At 51.2% G+C, this 17710-nt stretch overlaps 2 protein-coding genes across 11 annotated transcripts in view; one reads left to right on the forward strand and one right to left on the reverse strand.

The window, feature by feature from the left end:
- The window catches only part of RIC3 (RIC3 acetylcholine receptor chaperone), a 60287-nt gene extending 53644 nt beyond the window's left edge, over window positions 1–6643 (forward strand). For 4 of the 7 annotated variants that reach the window (XM_036101544.2, XM_036101539.2, XM_036101540.2 and 1 more), the window contains one exon: window positions 2083–6643. In XM_036101544.2, the coding sequence (XP_035957437.1) occupies window positions 2083–2519 (437 nt within the window). In that variant the 3' untranslated portion in view covers window positions 2520–6643. The remainder of the gene's footprint in view (window positions 1–2082) is intronic. The other 3 variants (XM_036101546.2, XM_036101547.2, XM_036101541.2) reach the window with 3 other exon arrangements.
- The window catches only part of TUB (TUB bipartite transcription factor), an 84111-nt gene continuing 72850 nt past the window's right edge, over window positions 6450–17710 (reverse strand). For 2 of the 4 annotated variants that reach the window (XM_036101535.2, XM_036101536.2), the window contains exons 5-12: window positions 16806–16973; window positions 15694–15815; window positions 15053–15250; window positions 14627–14739; window positions 13615–13732; window positions 11784–11882; window positions 11384–11555; window positions 6450–10915 (exon numbers count right to left, since the gene is read on the reverse strand). In XM_036101535.2, the coding sequence (XP_035957428.2) occupies window positions 10782–10915; window positions 11384–11555; window positions 11784–11882; window positions 13615–13732; window positions 14627–14739; window positions 15053–15250; window positions 15694–15815; window positions 16806–16973 (1124 nt within the window). In that variant the 3' untranslated portion in view covers window positions 6450–10781. The remainder of the gene's footprint in view (window positions 10916–11383; window positions 11556–11783; window positions 11883–13614; window positions 13733–14626; window positions 14740–15052; window positions 15251–15693; window positions 15816–16805; window positions 16974–17710) is intronic. The other 2 variants (XM_078058436.1, XM_078058437.1) reach the window with 1 other exon arrangement.

The raw sequence follows: 17710 nt of genomic DNA on the forward strand, positions 1-17710 counted from the left end.
TTGAATATTACTGGGAGTATCGGTTACAAGTTGATATTAACTCTTGTTTGCACCATTGACTGTTGTTTTTTTTGTTTTTTGTTTTTTTGTTTTTTTAGGGGCTGTTTACATAGTTTGCTTAGTTTGGTTCCCCTGCTGACTTCCTCATAGGATCAATGAGTTTTATAGCTTGCTCATATTTTTAATGAAGTTCTTGAATAACCAGCGATGTTGGCTGATAGTGCGCTACCTGAGCAGCCCGTTTGTGAGCCTCTATTTGGTTTTCCTTAGCAGGCCTTCCCCTCTTAACCCAAAGCAGATAGCCATGGAACTCCAAAGGTAAGCTTTGTCCTAGGTGTGGAGAAGGCAGGAACATGCCAGAAAATGGACTTCTCTTAAGTATTCAGTGGCTGGGAGCTGATTAGCAAGTATGTTTCTCCAGCCCCTGCCCTTGACCAGGGAGGCTGTGAGGGCCTCAGGTGGCTAGGCTGTTTGACCTCGCATTCCATCCACAGTGAGTTAAGCCAGCGGACTGACACTGCTTCACATGCCACTGGCAGTGATGACGAGGATGTGATCAGAGGGACAAGTTTTTATGTCACCGGTAGGACGGAAAATATACATTCTTCTGGAAAGCCATTTGGTGGAGTGTAAAAACAGGCTTGGAAAATGTCTAATCCCTTTAGTTCTCACATTTCTAGCGGGCTATCTTAAAGAAATAGGGAAGTGGACATAGACTTCTATTCAGAGATCCTAACTGCCAAGTTACTTATAATAAGGGGAAATTGGAAAGAACCTACATGTCTTACAGAAGAGGCTCGGCCAGTCGTGTCCGTTATGTAGCTGTATGATGGGATGTTTTGCAGCTCACGATAGAATGCTGAATGAAAAAATCAGAATATTACATTTTACACACAGTATGTTTATACATGATAAAAAGGCCAGAAGTAACACAACAGATTATTATCAGTGGTAGGATTCTGGGTGACTTGTGTTTTTTTTAAAGTTGCCTGTGTTTTTAAAAATTTTCTGTAGTGAGTTTGTATGACTTTTATAATCAGAAAAAAAAAAAAACAGTAAATGTTGTTAAAATAGGTCTCTCCACACTCTACACTGCATCAAAAAAGACCCCTGCTTTTCAGAATCTGCAGGCAAAAAGTGGTTTGCATTAGGGTTGAATTTGCCAATTATCATAATGTGCAAATGGATTTTGGATTCGCCGGCTTCTCGCATCGTGTAGGGCGCACGGCTGACGCGCCCGCGCCGGCGTACGAGCTCGGGTGAGGCCCATCTGCTGTTCCAGCACAGCTTGGCGGACACAGATTTATTTCAGTTCATTCTTTAATTTGGCAGTATTTCTTCTTTTCTCATTATCATAGCTGGGATTCAGTACCAGTATTACTCATTTTGTTTACTGGTTTGTTGTCATCTTTTGTTCCATTTTGTGGAGACGAAGAAGCCAACAATGGGAATTCTGTCTTGTGAAAACACAGTGCTTGTCCTTTGGGATCTTGGGCATGTCTTGCTGAAGGGGTTCTCTCTTTCTGACACTCGCAAGCCGTTTCAGTTGTTTCGATTAGTCGAAGCCTTCGTGGTGGTGTTTGTTTTTTTTTTTTTTTTTTTCCCAAAGAGCTTAGTCTTCCTTCTCTCCCCCTTCCCACCCGCCCCCCCCCCCCCCCCCCACCGCAGGAAGATTTGGAAATGGATCCAAATAGAAATTATAAACATTAGCCTTGAGCTATGCTCTCTCCATCTGGTGTTTGGTACTTTTTTTTTTTTTTAACTGAAGGCTCACGTTGTTTAATCTTAGTCACTGCAGAAACCAGGGGAGGGGGGGCGAGACTTCCACTCTGCCCTAACCACCCTGCACTTGAGAAGGGATTTTCTTCTGAGTTGGTTTGTATTTCAAAAAACACTGGGATAGTCCGCCAGATCGCTAAGAATTTACTCAAGTGAAACTTTAGAACTGTTAGAGTCATCTTAGAGATTTTTTGAATGGATTTGTTGGGATAGGATGGCTGCCGCCTGAGAAGCCTCTTTGAGCCTGATACTTTCTGTTGAAGAGACATTCCTTGTAAGACTTTGTGCTACTTTTTTCTCTAGGTTACCCTGAAGAGACTTACCCAATTTATGACCTTTCAGATTGCATCAAGCGTAGGCAAGAAACAATCCTGGTGGATTACCCTGACCCCAAGGAGCCCTCTGCTGAAGAACTAGCTGAAAGAATGGGAGTGCTGGAAGGTGAAGAATCAGATCATTTGGGTTGGGAAATGCCCACTGACCCCAGAGTCGGGGAAGAGAATTCTGTTACCTCAGGTGACGCAAAGCCACAAACCTGTTCCTGCTGTTTTCATGAAGAAGAGGATCCTGCGGTCTTGGCAGAGAATGCTGGATTCGGTGCAGACACTTACACTGAGCAAGAGGAAACCACCAAAGAAGTATGGCCCCAGGACTTCAGAGATGAAGGCCTGGGCATCAGCCCTGATCAAGTATATATAGGCGGCACACTGAGGAAGCGGAACCCCCAGGTTCTGCTTTAGTTGGTTTGGGGAAGTATCCATTACTCTAGTTCCAAGGTGACCTTTCTCTCCTCTCTGATTTCATCCTTGGCCCTGTGCCCTGAACTTCATTCTGTATTTAAATATCCTAGCTAATCAGGCCACTACCATGGATATCATGTATCCTTCCTGGTGCTCACACACCTGTCACCTTGTAAAACACCGTAGCAATTAGTATGAACACAATACAGCTTCACTCTCTCTCTCCATGCCTTTCTTCCACCAGAGAGTTGATCCACTGAGGAATTATGTTTGATCTGTTGGGCCCTCAGGGGCAGAGGTCTGACTTCGTGCTAGGAGGAGCGGGTGGTTTACCTGTGACCAAACATTAGTGTACACGTGATGAGGACTTAAGGCTGCAAAAGTGAAGATTATCGAGTCCAGGACGCCTTACTCTGTGGGCCTTGCGCAGGTTAGTGGTCCCCTGGGTTCAAGAAGAGAACATTTTGTTAGTGGGTATGATGGGGCCAGAGCAGGGTAAGACTCTGCTGTGTGAACTGAAGAAGCCCCTTCCTCACAGCGAGGGCCTTTTGGGGAGCACTGCTGCTGCCTCAGATACCCGCTTTTCTCCAGAGTAGCAGAAGGCTCCCAGCGACCTGTGAATGAGCCCAGAGACCACTTGGGGGACTGTTACTCTGGTTTTGCTGGGTCTCTAGCTTCCTTTATACCTGTTCTGTTTCACAGAACTGCCAGCCCAGAAGCACCATTGTACCTCTGGCCTTCAGTGGCCAGAGGAAGCTTTAAATAGAGATTTTAATCCTTGCCCTGCAAAGCCAAGGTTGGAGGCTGGGTGGTGGACCTCCACGAGATGGTCAGAGAGCGAGGGGTAGGGAGAGAATCTATGTACTTAAGGACAGCTATTTCTAAATGTTGTGCCCTCTGGGAAATTTGTTCTTACCACCACATGAATTGAAACAGAAATGAGGAGGACTGAACCTATAGACAAAGTGCCAGCCCGAAAGGAAAGTTGCAGTGTGTCTGTTGCAGAGAACCTATAGCAGTGCCCAGGGAAAGAGACTATTCTATGTTCAGGTATCTGGGTCTTTTGAGAAAGCTGGGAAGGGGAGGAGGTTGGTCAAAATCCTCCCAGTCTTAACCTCACTAAAGGCCTAATTTCTAAGGGTGCCACCTGTCTTTTTTTTTTTTTTTTAAATATTTTATTTATTTGAGACACAGCAAGAGCAGGAACACAAGCCCGGGGAGTGGGAGAGGGAGAAGCAGGCTCCCCGCTGAGCAGGGAGCCCGATGTGGGGCTCGATCCCAGGACCCTGGGATCATGACCTGAGCCGAAGGCAGATGCTGAACGACTGAGCCACCCAGGTGCCCCTGTCATCTGTCTTCTTGAGATAAGATGGCACCCATGTATCCTGTCTAGGAAGGATGAGTGAATTCAGTTTACATGTAAGACCTGAGAGTTTAAAGAAGACACATTCCCAGGAACATTCCTCGTCATGAAATGTGGAAGACTTGAAAACTAAAAAATGATGTAAAGGTCGATAGGGCTTTTGGAGTTCCATTGTTCCTGGTCAACCAAAATGCCAGGAAAATAGCTAAAATCAAACATATAGGCATATAGACTGCTGTCAGAAGGTTATGGGATCATATTTAGATAACATGTCAGCTAATAATAGGCATTTCTTAAATTAATGAAATTAACGTTTCTTGTTACAGAGAAAAGTCATTGAAGACTAAGTCTGTAGGAAAAGTATATTGCATCCATCTGTGTGTGGAACCTTTGATTCACTTTAGAGAGTATAGTTTTAAAATGTACTAGAAGTGATCTAGATGTAATGCTCAAGGTAAAAAAAGAATGTAGGTGCTCTTTACTGTTTTGATAAATCATTTTCCCTGTCATTTCCCTTTTTTCACTGCAAGGGGTTGATTTATAAGGAGTCCTGGGTCCCTGGTTCCTTCTTTTTTGCCTTAGTATATATGGTTCCCTTATTAGAGATGTGTGTTTCTTTCTAGCTTATTCATTCATTTATTCATTTAGCACACACTGCCCACAACTGGGCAGTAGGAACAGAGCCTCAATTCCTACCTTTAAGAAACAAAAAAGCTTAGTGTGGGAGCCTTGTCCAATTTTTTTTAAATGAACGATTAACTGTAAAAGGGCTCAAGATTGTGAATTCTGCAGGCAGAGGAATAGTGGTCATGATTCCACCCCGGCCTGTTCTGTCTGTACTCTTGTTGGCTCCTTACGCCTCCTGAGCCTTGGCTTTCTCCTGACACAGGGGAGTCGAAGTCCAGCTCTCCCAGGGTGGGTAGGAGGATTAGATGTGAATCATCAGTGCATCTAAAACAGCACTGGCCCTCCCATCTCCTCCATGCTAACCACTCACTAGGTGGTAGCTAATTTACTTTTATTGTACGAGGTTTTCCGCTGTAATTGAGATGTGGACCCAAATCTGCAGGAACACAAAGATCATTTTTGCCAAAGTACTTCCAAGAAGCTTTACTAGGGAGTTGGATCTTTAGGCATGCTAAGAACTTCTCCAGGTGGCCAAGGAAAAGAACAGTCATTCTTGGCAGAAAGAGCGGTGTTGGACAAAACGGAGACAAGTGTGGAAGTATGTGGATGTTCAGGTATTTTTATGAGGCTGGTATGTAAGATGTCCTATAACCCAACTCTTTATTTTGAATGTTAATCTTTGGGGGAAATTGGCTTACGGAACTATCTCCTGCCAGGAGTACTAAGAGCTCATGATGGTTCCCACTGCCCTCACTCTTGGTTGGCTTATACAGCTGGGATATATTAACATATTTATATTTCAGAAATATTTATGTGTTTGGTCATTTAGATTAGTGCCTTTGTGGATTTTCCCCAATTATTTTATCCTTCAGGGATGACAATTATGTGTATGTACAACCCAGGATGACCAAAATCAGAGGACTGGTTTTTGTCATGTGTACTTTTTCCTTATGGTCTTCACTTCTCAGAACTGGTCTGGGCTGTGAACTTGATCAGCCCCCACGTACTAGGTCCTCAGTGACCTTTGAGCACTGTGGCGCAGAGCCTGAAGTCCTAGCTCTGGGGATGGATAAATGGCCTAGGAAACAAGGGCATCACCTGGGACTGTGCTTGGTTAAGTTAGGAGGGCGAGCCAGTCAGGAGAGCCTCCTTCCTAGTCCTAATAGGAGCACAAGGAAAGCACTTTGTGAGCTCCAGGACTAGCGGTGCACGTGCTCTAAAAAACTAGGCCCAGGGAGGAAGGCATGTTGAAGAATAGAGGCATACTGGACCTTTAGAAGAGATGGCCTATGAGAGCCACTCTCTCTGTACCTTCTATGGCTTGGGTGATCAGATAACTCATGGTCCAAACTAAGGCTCCTTGAGAGAAAGAGAAAAGGGAGCTTTAATTAGAATGATGCCAGGACAATAGGTATAAACCGGGACTGCCATGGACCTATGGTCACCCTGTCCTTGACTGTTTAAAAGATTTGTCTTTCACCTGACCGCTAACCAACAAAAACCTCTGGTCAGAACCTGCATCTGCGGTTTCCCACAGAGGCAGAGCCAAGGAGCTGGGCCGTGGTTTTGGCAGGATCTTGGCCACATAAAAACGCCAAATCTAGGGTAAAAAACTAAAACCAGCTCTCCTTTTGTCCTAAGAACCAGGCCCCTAGGGGCATATTGAGGAACTAAACCGCCCATGCTTGCAGAGGACTACTCTAACCGAAAGTCTCTTCTATCCAGCCCTTCCCAGCCTGGGTGTGGTTCTGCCCAGCCTTAAATCTGACGAGCTCAGCCACAGGGAGGACAGCGTCAGCCCACACAGTAGTATTTTCAAACAAGCCGTGAGCCCTTCCTACCCACCCCCAGGCTCTTAGGACAGACGGAACGAATATGCTTGTAGGTAAGAAATGTTTGTTTTCTCCCCTTTTATAGAAAAAAAAAAAAGTGCACAGCAGTGTTGAAACAGTTCAAGTTTAATTTGTTGCTATATGGTCTGTCCTTAGACAAACACTAAGTTCTACAACATATATAATGTCAACATGGGAAAATACCAACTTTGTCATTGCACATACCAGTAAATAAATACATTTGCTCAAGAATACCAAAGAGTTTATTCAAAAAGTCACTTAATAAAAGCACAGTTTTGCAAGTTTGTCTAAAACTCCAGATAATTTGGAACAAAAATAAAATGACCACTCCAGAATAGGAAAAGACAATCTTGTGCAAATGGACATACATATTCTAGGCATTAGGAAAACTGGCTAAATGGCTAATCCCAGCAAGAGAAGTGCCCCCCATCCTGACCAAGTCCCCTTTGAAACTCTGCAGGATTAAAGAGGCCGGAGTCAGGCTTCCCTTTCTAAGCCACTCAAAATTACACTCTAGGAAACTCTGGATCTTGGCCTAATCTGCAGCTCTGCCTGGACCTTGATGGGGGAAGGGAGAGGGGCAGTAGAACGGGAGAGAGGAATGGGTGTGACATGTTTCTGAGGAAAGAAAAAAGGCACAGTGATGAGCCAGAAAAGGTAGTGATGAAAGCAAGGATCAATTTTCATTCACCCTCATTCTTATGCAGCTGTGACAGCCTAACCTCAGTGTGTGGATGAGAAAACGACCTAGGAGGATCACGTGGTTTGCTCAGAATCACATAGCTAAGTAAGTGCACTAGTGCTCTCTAGAAGACCAACGTGCCTCGCAACGTGGTCAGAAAATTAAATCCATCCGCACGCTTCTGCTCTGCCTCCCCCCCCATATCCTGAGATGGCAAGATGGCAAACTGGAGGTACAGAAAGGGACCCAGCACAAACAGGAGCCCTTCCCCTGCTCTGTTCCTGGGGGCCGCTACCGGTCAGTGCTGGGCCCCACAACACAGCAGACTCCTTCAGCTCTCTGGGAAAGTGTGCTCGGAGGTCACAGGTACAGCTCAGCTGGGGCAAAGAATGCTGGAGGGGCGGCCAGTGTGCCGCAGTGAGGGACCACCAGGGACTCCAGCCAGGAGAGGGTTTGTGCTTGCGTCAGAGCCACGGGCCGCCCGGCGTCTCCCCTCACTGCAGACCCCACTGTGAGGAAAGCATGTCCTTAGGAGGTTTGAAATCATCACCACTGCTTATTAAATTTAGAATTTCCTCTAAATGTAAACTTAGAGGTAAATGCTCTATTTCCAGACCAAACACAAGCTTCTGCAATTTTGTTGCCCTTTTTGTCACTGAAGGACACAGACTCCAAATTTTCACACTCGCTGGATTCTAACGAACACCTGTCTTCAGCATGCGTCTGGACCTTAACTGCTCCTTCTGAACTAGTGTCGTGATTTTTAAGGCACATTCACTAGACTATGTTCAAATTCATCCCAAAGCATGCATGTAACATACCAATTTCTTCAGGTAATGCAAATTGGAACTGAAAAACCAAAATTTCTTAGACGGTATCCTCCTAATCTTTCTCCCAAGAAAGAGCTGGTACTTTCCCAGGTTTACTTTCTGACCAAAGACCATGAAATGAATGAACAAAATCCACAGGTAATCGTAATATCCTTATTCCTTTCCTACTCATCCTTAGAACAATGATCGTAGTAAGAAACCTCAGTGGGTGAGTTACAGATTGCCCTTTTCCCCAAATATACACAGACATGTAGACACACAGACAGAGACAGAGCACCTTGGAGCCAGAAGAAAAGAAAAGCTAGAATTGGAGAAGAGTGGGGAAGTGAACATCACAGCTCTACAGAAGAGCTGTTTGGGGGAAGAGGGTGTGGCCCCAGGAGCAGTGACAGAAGGAGCTGCCTGAGGTCCCAGCTGCCCACCACCCTTAGGGCTTGCTCATTCCATCATCCAGTCCCATCTGGGTAGAGGGTGTGAAGGACAAGAGCTCTTACCCTGGGAGATGCTGAGCCCACGTGGGCTCCAGGGGCCCTGGCAGCTTTTTGAGTCTTTGGGCCCATGGCTAGGAGGCCAGTGGTCAGGGAAAACCAGCATCACCAGGAATGGGGTCTTAAGAACAGACCTTGTGAAGCTAGGTCTTGAGCAGGTGACTCAACTGCTCTTGTCACTCTGTGCCCAACAGAGTTTTGCTGCTGAGCTACCGTCCCCACTTCTAGGCTGGGAAGCTCAAGCCACGTTCCTAACCCCTCCTTGTCCTCTCCTGCATATTCGATGGAATGCAGGGTATGAGAGTTTGCCCTTGTGTTTCTGCCTTTTCCACACTGGCGCCAGGCTTTCCTCTCAGATCAACCTGTTCTACTCTAAAATCCTAGACCCAGAGAAACAGCTTAAACCAGACTTCAGAGATCTAGCTTCCACCATCCCAAATGTCAACAGGTCTCTTCCCAGTCAGGAGAGTAAGAGCCCAACTGGGATTGTGGAAAAGTGGACCAGCCCCAGTGTGAAAAAGTCTAGTGCCCTCAGAATGACCCCAGGAGTGGTCCAGAAACTAGTCCCGTAGAGGGGCCTCACCCAGATCCCCGCTAGAACACTCCACATAGGACATCTTCTAAGGCCATGAGAACACACTGCTACTACCACTTAAGTCAGAAGCACTCCCCCTCACTACAGAGCCTCACTCGAATGTTGCAAGTAGGACTTATTTAAACCAAAAATTTCTATGCAGCCTTTCCAAGCACATCATCTCCGCTGAAGGGAAGAACAACTCCTGCTTGCTTCCCACTGAGTTCTGGCCTCCGTCTGGGCAAGCAGCCTCGGCCAGGGTCAATGGCAGGCAAGGGCTTAGCGTTCCCAAGGCTCCAGGGTCAAGGGTGCCATCCGAAGAGGAGGATGGTGGAGATCAGGCCCCGCCCTGGAACACTCACGCCTCACCCATCACACCCCAACAGAGAAAGGCACAACGGCCTTGGTGAGGCCTGCCCTCGGGGAGAAGCCAGACACTGGGCAGTCCTGATCAGACTGATGTTCAAAAAGCCAGCTTTCAGCAGGAAACGGCCTAATTTCCCTCTGACAACGGTTTCAATTTCGTACATCAACTCCGACATTTCTAAGTCTCTGTAATCAATCAGACAAAAGGGGGAGGGCATGGAGACGGGGGGCCCAGGAAGGCCAGAGAACCAGAGAGAGCAGTTTCTCGGGGGATGGTAGGAACAAAGAAATCGAGGGGGTGGAAGTTCTGAATTCTGCCACTGACCAGCTAGGTGACCCGTGCAAGTCCATCTTCTAAATGTGATTAACCTAAAGTGACACGTTGTACTAGTTCATCTTAGGCTTCTGCCACCTCTCCTCTCTTGTGGTTCTAACGTACTCCCTGCCTTTCTTCACCCTGTCCCATTCCCACCCCAGAAGAACCACACGCAAGTCCTCAGCAGCCCCGACCTAGGCTGCGCACAGGGGCTGCGAGGCACAGGCCAGGGCACCTAGAGCTAGACTTTCTTCCTGGAACACGCCATGGCTTAGGACCGCTGCCCTGCCAGCTAGAGGCCCAGGCCTGCCTACCTCAGTGCCCTCTGAGGCTGGGGGCCCGGCCCCGTCCGCATCTCCTGGGCATTCTGCACGAGCCGCCCCGCAGAAAGCTCCTCAGGCAGCCTGTGCCATGTACCTCCCGCATGCTGAGCCTGGGGCCCGCAGACCCCGGCCTCTAAGACATCTGGCCTCCTGCTGCCTCCGTGCACACAGAGAAAACCTAGAGAAATCAAATGGGCGGGAACCCTGGGCCACCAACCAATTCGCACAGCCGGGCCCCCGCAGTCCTGACAAGGTCTTGCCACTCTCCTTTCCCAAACCCCCATAACTTCTCCCAGCCTGGCTGAGCCCTTCCGCAGTCAGAGGACTCTCTGGAGTTAGCAAAGGGCCTGGAAACCGATCCTAGACCTTCTATATAAAATCGATGTACCCAACACACACATACACACCCACACTGTGCCCTTCACTGTCGGGGACCCGCTGTCACCTGATTCCTAGACTGAGTGGATGGCTGGGCCCCAATAGCCCTGCATTGTGCTTCCTCTCCCTCTGTTTCTTCCTACCTTCCCAGCTGAAGAGGCTGCCCAGCTTGGCAAACACGGCTGCAGCAGGATACTAACTCAAGAGTGGGAGTGTGCGTACAGACCTTGGGGCCCAGGAAGAATTCACGCTGGCGCCTCACACACACACCTCCCCCACCTGGTCCTGTCTCCACAGTGGAGGCAGGAGTCCGGTCTGAGCCGGCTGGGCCAGGGAGCCACTGAGAGCTGAAGGTTCATCTGGCGGGAGGCCTATGTACAGAGAGAGGGTAAGCAGGGCTGTCTCTGCAGGCAGGCAGCTCCACTCCAGGCTGGACAACCCCAAAGGGCACAGGGGGGCCCTCTACTCGCAGGCCAGCTTGCTGTCGAAGCTGGACAGGGCGATGGCAAAGGCCTGCAGCGCGCACAGTGGGTAGTTGTAATCCATGGTGAACACATCCTCTGCCACACGGCCAAACTGCATCACAATGTAGTCCGCTGGAGCCCGGCACACGCGTGCACAGGGAAAGCCACACAGGACAGGGCAGAGAAGGGGTGGGGTGGGGGGGCGGACAGACAAACCATAACGGGCAGAGAAGGTGAGCAGAGATGCCCAAAGGAGGTAAAACAATTGGGAGAAGTGGTGGGAAAGAGGGAGTAGATGACAGAGGAGAACGAGAGGCACACAAATACCAGGAGACAGAGAAGAAGAAAAAAAGTCCATTCAGAGGGTGTTCCCACACCTGAGACTCTGCTGAGTGCACAGAGTCTAGGGTTAGGGCTCCAAAGAAAGTTCTTCCAAGGGCCTCCCAGTCATAGGGTCAGAGAATTTTTGACCTCTGATCGAAGCCATGTAACCCACATCCTTGAGCTCCGGCCTATGAAGGCAGGGCTGGTGAGCTGAACCCTGAGCTAAAGGCTCTGGGTGTCATGGGGACAGTCCTGAGGAAGGGCAGAAACACTCACGGTCATTGCCATGGATGATCTGGAAGTTCTTCACGGAGGCCTGTGTGACGCGCCCATGGAAGTTGAGTACGTAGGACTGCGTGTCGTCATTCCAGACAGGGGTCTTGTTTTGCAGCTCGATGATGCTCTCCGTGTTCTTACTCTGCCAGCGAGCTAGCAGCGTCTCGTGCTCCTGGGAAGGCAGCCTCGCCTGAGTCACACCTGGCCCCGTGCCTTGGCCGCACAACCGCCCTAAAAAGGGATCTGCCCTCGGGACGGAGTCCTTAATCTCCCTAGACCTCCACCTAGAGCCCCGGGGCTTCTTCCACTGCGTCCCCTACACCTAACACAGCACAGCTGCAGTTCTGCTCCCAGAAGTGCATGCACATGATGGGATGACGGGGGGGGTGGAGAGACTCACGTTTCGCGGCCGGATGGAGACTCTCTCGTGAACCATGTTCATGCCTGGGACAATCACACTCATCTTCCGCGGCCCCTTGAAACCTAAGACGTTTGTCTCCTGGGAAACAGAGAGAGGACTCAACACTGGCCATCTGAGGACTCTACTTACCTAATGGAGAGACTGGGAGGAAGGGAATAAAGCTGACGAGCTAGTTTTCACCATCTCCGCCTGAATGTCTAACAGGCATCTCTACACTTAACCCAACCGAACTGAGCTCCCGAATCTCCACTCTGCCCAAACCAGCTCCTCCCTACCGTCTTCCTCGCTTCAGTTGACAACTCCGTTCTTCCATTTGCTCAGGCAACCTACTTTGAGTCATACTTGACTACTCTCTTTTGCTCATAACCCACTTCTAATCCATCAGATGATGTCACCTCTCCCTTCAAATTCTATCTGGAACTCAACCACTTTACCAGCACCGTCTCTCCCTGAGGTCACAGTACTAGCCTTTATCTGGATTCCTGGTTTCCGACCTTGCCCTGCCCATCTGTTCACACGGCAGCGAGTCGTCCCGTTAAGTCACATCTTTGCCTCCACTGTTCATGCAGATTAAAAACTGAAGGTCTTGACTGCAAGCCTCACGTGGTAGGGCCCCACTACATTCCTCTCCCCGCCACCTACTCTCCTCTGCGCTTTGCTCTACCCACCCCCCCGGCTGTTCCCCACACATGCCAATCACTCAGGACACCAGTACAGGCTGTGTTTTCCACTACACGGCTGGCTCTCCCTTCCTTCTGGGCCTTACCCAAGTGCTACCTCAGGGAGGCCCTCCCTGCCATCCTTACTGAAAGCTTCCACACATCTGAACATTTCATTTCCAGGCCTGATTGTTTCTTCTTCACATTTATTTATTTGTTTTACTTATAAATCTGTTTTATAGCTTGTCTCCCCACTAGGGGTTTAAGTCCCATAACGGTATAAATTTGCATCTCTTGTTCACTACTGTATCCTCAGGGCCTCAAACAGTATTAGCTGGGCTCAATGAGCATTTGAAGAGATTCGGGCTGCCTCCCCAGAGGTGGCCAGCAGGTGGCACCCCAGGCTCATACAGAACAGCTATGGCTTTCCCAATTGGCCTCCAAGTACCCAGGCCCAGATTAATGGGTGTACCAATCCCTCATTTTAAAATAAGGTAGAGGGCGCCTGGGTGGCTCAGATGGTTAAGCGTCTGCCTTCGGCTCAGGTCATGATCCCAGGGTCCTGGGATCAAGTCCTGCATCGGGGTCCCTGCTCCTTGGGAGCCTGCTTCTCCCTCTGCCTCTCTCTCTCTGTCTCTCATGAATAAAAAAAAAAATAATAAGGTAGAAAAATTCCCTGTATTTACATTCCAGTTTGGTCACTTATGTGCTGTATGACATTGGCAAGTGACCCAACCTCTCAGCTTCAGTTTCCTCATCTATACAGTAAAGGAAATAGGACTGAGCTCTCAGGCCATGCATTCCATCAGATGACTATGCAAAGGGCCTCGTAGTCCATGCAGGGCCCAGGTGCTGGAGGGAGGGGTGCAGGGATGCACCAACAAGATCTCAGGCCTCCTGCCGCCTCCTTTCCCTGCGATCCCCAGGCTGGGCTGCACAGAGCTCAGCCTGGTTCCCGGAGCTCCCCAGGCAGATGGCTTTCTGTGGCCTGAGCTCTGAGGACAGACAAGGGCCATGCCAACAGAGGGCAGCCCAACTCTGTACAGTCTCATCTGCTCACAAAGATAGATGGAACAGCCCACAGACCCGGCAGCAGGTCCTCAGGGTCATGTCTAACTTGGAGACCAGAGACTCAGGAACGCACGACTCACGTAGCACACGGCTGCCAACTCCTGACGCAAGGCTCCACTTTCCAAAGTAGAGGCTGATGCCTTCTGGGGGTTCACTCCACTGTCATAAACGGTGAACTTAGTGCCCATGAGGTTGGACCTGAAGGACAGGCAATCAACAGAGGATCATGCACCCTCTGCCTCAGGGCAGGGAGCAGCTCAGTCTGTCCCGTGAGGAGCCTGCAGAGCATTCTGGGTTGGGCCAGGAGCAGACCTGGGAGCACACTGCACACTGAGTCCCCATCTCTGAAGCTCCTTCTTGGGGAGAAGGCCTGGACTCGCTCTGAATAGAATCAAAGGGCATCTTAGTTGAGTGAGGGAAATTCCAGGAGATAAGTCTCAGTTCCACAGGTTTCCCTGGAGGAGCAGGAGTGCTCCCCTCATGGGAGGCGAGCAAGCAGATGGCATCTGGCAAGACTGCAAAAGGCACTCAACATCCCACGGAGAGTGGATGACACAACCTCCTCTCTCCTGTCCAGCCTGTTGAGTGTTGGTCTAGCCCCATCTCCAGCATTAGTTCCTCACCTCTAAGCTTGAGTTATGCTCCCCAAATCTGGCACTCTGTTCCTTGGCAAACACTCCCCTAGCTCTGAGGCCCAGCTCAGAGCCTTCCCCCGACCCCAAGGTTGTGCTCTCTTCCCTCAAGGGCTCACTCACAGCCTTCCCTCTGGCACTGACCACGGGGCCAAGGCAATTCTTCCAGGGTGGCCCACATCTTCAGTGACTTCCTGAGGTCTGACCTGTCCCTCTTGATGGGCCTATGCCCCACCGACCTGGGAGTAGCTTAGGGTAGGGTATGTGAGCTCCATCTCCGAGTCTGGCTCTAGGCTGGCACAGGCCCGGGCCTATGGTTGGAGCTGACGGACAAAGAGGATTCTATGAGAGGATCTGACCCCTGACCCAGATCTCCCTCAGGGACAAGACATGCCCACTCCAGAGTCTGGCCCTGCCCCTCCCTCCCACCCCCACCTGCTTCCTAGGGCAGTGCTAGTACCGCAGTTTCCCGATGTAGCTGTCCCCTCCTCGAGACAAGTCTGTTGGGTCCACAGAGATGAGGTAATTGGAAGTTTTACTCTTCTTTCTCTTCCTTCCCGCCAAAAGGAACACCTTGGGGAATGGAGCAAGGTCACTTTCCAGGCCCAGCCTCTGGTCACAATCGTGGGTGTGACTCACACACACATGGCTCTCTCTGGCTTCAGCTCCTGAACATATGTACACGTACACACACGTACTTACGTACACACACACACACACACACACACACCAGCAAACACAAAGGTACGCACTGACCGGGCACGGAGGCTTCTATCCCTTGGGGGAAACGGAAAGCTCAGTGTTGGACCTGAGGCTTCCAGTCACATTCCAGCCCATAGGACCTCAAGCCTGCCTCAGGGAAACTGCAAGTTCGGGCCAACCTCACCTTCTTCCCATCCTCGCGGTCCAGGTGCAAGAAGTAGGTGGGGTACATGCCCCGGTCCATCCCCTTCTTGTCCCGCGTGATGCGGCACTTGATGGTGATACCTTGGGGGGCTGGCCTCAGTGCAAACTCCTCAAGATCCTGGACCTCGACATCCGCCGAGGGTCCTGGGGCTGTCGGGCTGGGGGCTGAGGCTGCCTCCTACAGGGGACAGAGTAGGAGCCCGAGCCCCAGAGACCCTGAGCAGCTGCAGCTGGCGGTCTGGGACCCAAAGCTGCCCCCTGATGTGGTGGTGGTGGTGGTGGGACCTAGGGCAGGGTCCCTGGGATGTGGGCCCGGCCATCCCGGCCCTGGGGTCAGCAGCTAGCTCCTCAGCCCTTCCCCCCACTCAGTCGTCCCCAGGGCAGGGGGAGATGGAGGACGTGGGCTGGTTCTCAGGGCCATCCCTTCCAACTCGAGCCCCCCCACTCCTGGCCTGGCTGAAGAGAAGAGAAAGCAGGAGAGGACAGAAGAGCCCCGGCCAGAAAAGCTCCTGCTCGGTTTCTAGGCCCAGTCCCAAGAGAGCCAACTCTCCATTTCTTCACACGCAGACCTCTGGGGACCACCGCCCACCCCCCAACCCCCGGGCAGGGGAAGCGCCTCACCCTGATGGACTTCCCGCTAGTAGCAGAGCTGGGGCGGGTGGTACTGTTTAGCTGGGAGGAGCTGGAGCTATTTTCATCCTCATCCTCCTCTTCCTCTTCAAAGCTCATGCTGCTAGAGACACCTGGGCAGGGCAGAGGAACGGGAAGGGACGAGTGGTCATAGGCGCGCCCGGACACCCGTTCCGAAGCACTGAGTCACCCGTGCACACACAGGGCCGTATGTCCACACATGCGTCCACACACATACATCCAAATATACGGAAGGACATGTGCTCTCGAGGGCATGCATGAGCTGGGGCTGGTCACCATCCTTAGGGTGTAACGCCCCCCACCCAGCTTTCCGCTCAGTCCTCCCATGAGAACCCCCTCTCAGGCAGTCAGTGCCCATCTGCTGGGCAGCGAGGCCTGAGTGGAGCTGACCCTGTGCCGGGAGCCTTCGAGTCTACTGGCGGCCTCGGCTGGCACAGGCCATGGAATCTGCTTGGGAGAGGCCCAGCTCCTTCCTCCCCCGGCCTGATGCACGTGGCCCACTGACTCCTCTCCCAGCCTGCCTATGGCCTTCTGTCTACACATTTCTCCCCACCTGGAATGCTGTCCCCAGCCTCCTGCTGCCTCGATGGCCCTTCCTCCAGGAAGCCAGCCCTGATCTCATTTCTTGGAACGTGTGGCCCTGCCAGGCTTCCTTCTGCCACCCTGTACCAGGGACTCCCTGGGGCGGGGCTCCTGGTGGGGAAACTCTCTGGGCAGCAGGTTTCCTGGGAGGATCTGCCCTGCCTCTGGGCATTCTGGCCCTGCTCCCCAAGCTCAGCAGATGAAGGGGAAACACTTTCAAAAGGACCTTTTTCAAAGGAGGGAAAGGGAAAGGAAATCTGTCTCCAAACCTGGGTCTCCCTGGGGACAGGAGATGGAGGTGGGGAGAGAAGGCTGGGCTGTGGACTGGTTGCTTTCCCTAGTTGATTTCCCTGAACTTGACCTTATCAGGGACCCCTACACCCAAGTTTCTCATTGGTCTCGCACTGTGCCCCCTACCAGGGCCATGCTCCTTAAGAACGGTGCATCTGAGAACCTGGGACTGAGCTTTGGGGGTGTCACTGAACCCCCACAGGGCTCACCCTTCCTCTGCATCGTGGCACGGAGGTCCTGCCCGCTGGGCTGTGTGCCCCCGCCGGCTGCCGTCTCCCCCGCGTCCTGAGCGTGGTCTGACTGGCCCACAGTCAGGATCCGCACCGGGTCTTGGGCCTCAGACTTGTCTTCTGCCAGTGCAGCTGGCCCGCTGGTGCCTGCAGGCCACGTGGGGGGGGGTGGGGGGGAGAGCCTGGATTCTCAGACGTCTTTGAAGTGGGTGAGGGATGAGTGGGGGGAACCCTCTGCAAAACTGATTTTTAAAAACACTAATGACTGCTGCCAGCCTCTTAACGATCAACAAGCTACAAAGGGACATGGGCTTCGTTTCTTCTGCTGTTCCCCCAGATTAGTTGCCGAGGGTTGGTCTGAAATGCCTCACATCCCTAGGCAGAAGACAGCCATCTACAAAACCAACTGCACAGTGAAAAAAATAAGATGGAGAACAAGGACCAATCATGACCATGGCCAAGGCCACCACTCGTTCAGACACGGTCACCTCCCAGTCATCAGTGCTGATCTCTCTCTCTCACGTGCACACACACACCCCATAACTCACACACATCATTCAAAACACATGGGGCCCCTTGAAAAACACAGAGGTCGGCTTGCACTCCCCTTCCCAGATGGAAGCTCTCCCATCCCACGTCACCCTGCCCAAGGTGCCCAAGTAACAGAAGGCCTGGCCCACACAGGTGGCAGTGCCCTGCCCGGCTGAGCTATGCCCCTCAACACCGCAGTCAGCTCCAAAAGCCTACGAACCCTGACACACCACTGCCCAACCACGTCTCAGACGCCTGGGAATCACTGCGCATGCACACGGGTTGGGGACACGGGGTGTCTAGCCAGCGGAGACAGGACTCGTGGCAGGAGCCACCGTAACGGCCCTTGATCT

This window comes from Halichoerus grypus, chromosome 11 (assembly GCF_964656455.1).
Source record: "Halichoerus grypus chromosome 11, mHalGry1.hap1.1, whole genome shotgun sequence".
In the NCBI taxonomy this organism is placed as follows: domain Eukaryota; kingdom Metazoa; phylum Chordata; class Mammalia; order Carnivora; family Phocidae; genus Halichoerus; species Halichoerus grypus.